The sequence below is a fragment of the Colletotrichum chrysophilum genome, assembly GCF_026319265.1.
Source record: "Colletotrichum chrysophilum strain AFK26 chromosome Unknown scaffold_49, whole genome shotgun sequence".
Classification (NCBI taxonomy): domain Eukaryota; kingdom Fungi; phylum Ascomycota; class Sordariomycetes; order Glomerellales; family Glomerellaceae; genus Colletotrichum; species Colletotrichum chrysophilum.
The window spans coordinates 149,372-152,786 of NW_026517336.1; the positions used below are offsets into that span (position 1 = coordinate 149,372).

The 3,415-nt window shown below is 53.6% G+C and overlaps 1 protein-coding gene across 1 annotated transcript; it reads left to right on the forward strand.

The window, feature by feature from the left end:
• Positions 1-1,035: 1,035 nt before the first annotated feature.
• Positions 1,036-2,022, forward strand: COL26b_006574 (uncharacterized protein; the record flags this gene model as incomplete). The annotated part of the gene is made up of 2 exons (XM_053179390.1): positions 1,036-1,237; positions 1,301-2,022. 2 exons carry the CDS (start codon positions 1,036-1,038, stop codon positions 2,020-2,022), a joined length of 924 nt encoding a protein of 307 aa, XP_053036668.1.
• Between the last annotated feature and the right edge of the window lie 1,393 nt (positions 2,023-3,415).

Here is a 3,415-nt window from a genome sequence, read left to right on the forward strand (position 1 = left end):
CCGCAATCCCGGCTGCTGCCACAAGCCAGCAACACGGATACCCATTACCACCAACCAGCAGGCAGTCGACAGTCACTCTCTTTTCTGCCCAGGGAAGAGGCAGACAAGACATTGCTGATGTGCTCGTTGCTGCGTATTGTGCCCGAGCAGTAGCAGAGCAGTATCTTGATCATCGCCATCATCAATAACAACAACATCGACCATTGCTGAGGATCCCAAGTCAGAGAACACAAAGCGACCACCCTTAACCCCGTCATCCCATAATCCAGGAGACGCTATAGCCAGGAGGTAGGTTCAGGTTCAGGTTCTCTCTCGCTCTCTTTCTTCTCCTGCCTCCCTCGTCGAGTCCCCCAGTCATGTCTACCTAGTACCGATGACCCCGTCTTCCCTCCCCTTGTCATTCAACCTCGCAGTACGACGAGTACGTACCATGTCGATGACCCAGGACGAGGACCTTGGACTGACCCTTGCTTAGCTGCCACCGACTACAACACACCCATGCCTTTCGTCTGGTCCCAGGCCTGGCGTAACGGTCCCAAGACTTATCCCACTCTCTCTGCCTCTGACCCACACACAATTTGTGACAGGCGATTGTGGCATCCCATCCTCCAGGGATCATCGTGTGGATTTACGCTTGATCACCCATTCCACTCTGCTTCGGGAGATCTGATATACTTGCCTCCCCCATCTGCCACCTCTACTCCATCCACCCACCAACAAGCTTCTTTGGCCTGGCCATTTCATACTTAAACTATCCACCCTCCCCTTCCCCTCATCGAGTTCTGTCCTGGAATCTTGGAATCCTCCGAACCAAAAACAATCTCTAGTATCCAGCTGGCACTTGGGCTAATCACTACTCTACACCTAATACTTGTTGTGTTTCTTAATATTCAACGCCGACAACCATCGCCCTCTCGTCATTCACCAACCGACGAATACCATCAAGACAAACGACCAAGCAAGGAACTACTACACGCCAGCAAATCTCAGCAAACCAAGTCAGAAAAGACTTTTTCAGTCCTCTAATCAGCAACAATGGCGAGCGCTTTAATATCGAACCCGTACGCTGCTCACCAAAGCGCACACTACGGCTACGTCCAACCGCCTCAACCTCCTCCTTCGCCCCCCATGGACGAGACATCAAAGCAGTGCTCTCTCCCCTCCATCTCGAACCTGCTCGGCCTCGCGGACCAGGGCTCTCCCACATCCGAGACTCACCCTCAAATCCCCCAACAAGGTACGGAGCGAACAGGACAACGACCAGCGAGCCCAGCAACACCCAAACTGACTCACGGAACAGCTTCCTCCCAAAAGTCCGAGACGAGACCAAACTCCTCTCACTATGGCAGCTCCGCGATGCGAGGTCTCCCTCCCACGCCGCCCATGAGCTCTGACGCCTCCTTCGACGGCTACAACTCGCCCTCGACAAGATCCGTCAGCCAGCTCTCCGTCGTCTCCCAGCCCCAGAGCAACTACTACTACGAGTCGACGCCTCCCCTCGAGGCCGACGCCCACCGCCCCATGGCTCCCGTCGTCTCGAGGGTCCCCGTCCAGGCCGCCTACGCCCAGCCTCAGCCTTTCCCTCCCGCCTACATGCCCGCCCAGAACCCCATGGCGGCGTCCTACTACCCTCCCATGCAGCCCACGCCTCCTCCCCAGGCCCAGATCCAGGGCCTCTACTACCAGCGCCCTCTGCCCCAGCAGTTCCCTCCCATGGCCGCCGTCCCCGTCGGCATGGGTCCCAACCCGGGCGCCAACCCGTGGCAGCACCACCACTACATCTCCCCCTCCTCCGCGGCGTCCTTCCCCCAGAGCCAGGACCGCTACATCTGCCAGACCTGCAACAAGGCCTTCTCCCGCCCGTCATCCCTCCGCATCCACAGCCACTCCCACACCGGCGAGAAGCCCTTCAAGTGCCCGCACGCCGGATGCGGCAAGGCCTTCAGCGTCCGCAGCAACATGAAGCGTCACGAGCGCGGCTGCCACAACTTCGAGAGCGGCAGCAACGGCTCATCAATGTAATCTGTTGGATCGAGTCGCCTTGATCCAGTCTATATAACGGACTTTTATTGTTCTTTGCTCCATTTCCATTACTCTCTCTATATCACGACCAACAACGACGAATCGGGGTTTATCCAAAGGGGATGGCTAGAATCAAACATGGGTTGGCACACACACAAAGAGTCGGACAAGAGGGGTGGGCAACCGGGGGGTTTCCCGGGTCCGGTTTCATCGGGAAAGATACCACGTGGTAGACGACTACCACCACGACCGCAACTTACAATCACGCCTTGGAATATCAACATCCACACACAAAATACATAATCAGCAATGAGGAACACCAAAACAAAAACAACCAAAAAAACAAAAACATCAACGAAGGCCCTTGTGTTATCAAAAGGCGTTTCAACAATGATGGGGCGGACCCGAATTCGACGGTCTGCCCCTCTGGGAAGAAAGAGTACGAAACAGGAGGGGGACGACGAAATCTTAACTGGGATGAAATCGGAAGGGGAGGGGTTTGGCTTCTCCTTCATCGACATGTGTTTACTCGGGAACAAACTTGTTTTACTGGAGCAAAGAGGCGTGAATCATGGGGCTGGGGGGCAAAACAACTGGCAGCGGACATGAAGTCCCGCCAGGCAATGACAAAACTTGGCATTTACAGGAGTTTTCTTTTCTTCTTTCTACAGAGTTCAGTGTGGTGGTGTGTGTGGTTCAAAACCAAGTCGAGGTCCGGGTTCGTTTCCCCCTTGGCAGTGTTTTGGAGTGGTCTTTTTTACTTCACTTATTTCCTTATTACACCTTCGTCCTTTTTTTGGTACAAAAATTATGTACGATTATGTGGTAATGTATATAGAACGGAGAAGAATCCTCACAGAATCGACAAGAAGTGGTCAAACCAATTATCGTTCCGTTCCCAAATCTTGTGATAGGTTGCATCATCGCTGGCAGCAAAAGTTGGGGCTCTTACTTGGTATGGGGAATGGGGGGTGTTCCTCTTGTGTAACCTGGTCACATCTTCGTCTCAAGTGTTGTGGCGCGTGTTGCGCTTGCGGGTTGTGGGTGTTCGTTTTTTTTTTTTCTTTCTGTCTTAAGGTGGGCTTGTGTCGCAGTGAGGCGAACTGTGCCTGTTACCCCCAGCAGGAGGAACAGCACAACACAGCAGAAGGGCGAACAAATGACCGAAGAACCGGCTTGATCCGAGCATCTCGCGCATCTTCCTTCTTCCCAAGCGAATTAACACACAGACATTTGGTAATCACAAGAAACATCAATTTTACTCGGTTGAGACCCAGTGAGTTTAACGCATGAGACCGGACGGAAGCCGCGCCGATCGCTTCATCGTGAGATGACAGCTCGCTGACACATTTCGAAAGGGAAGAAAGGGAAAAGAAAAAGAGCATATCCGAGT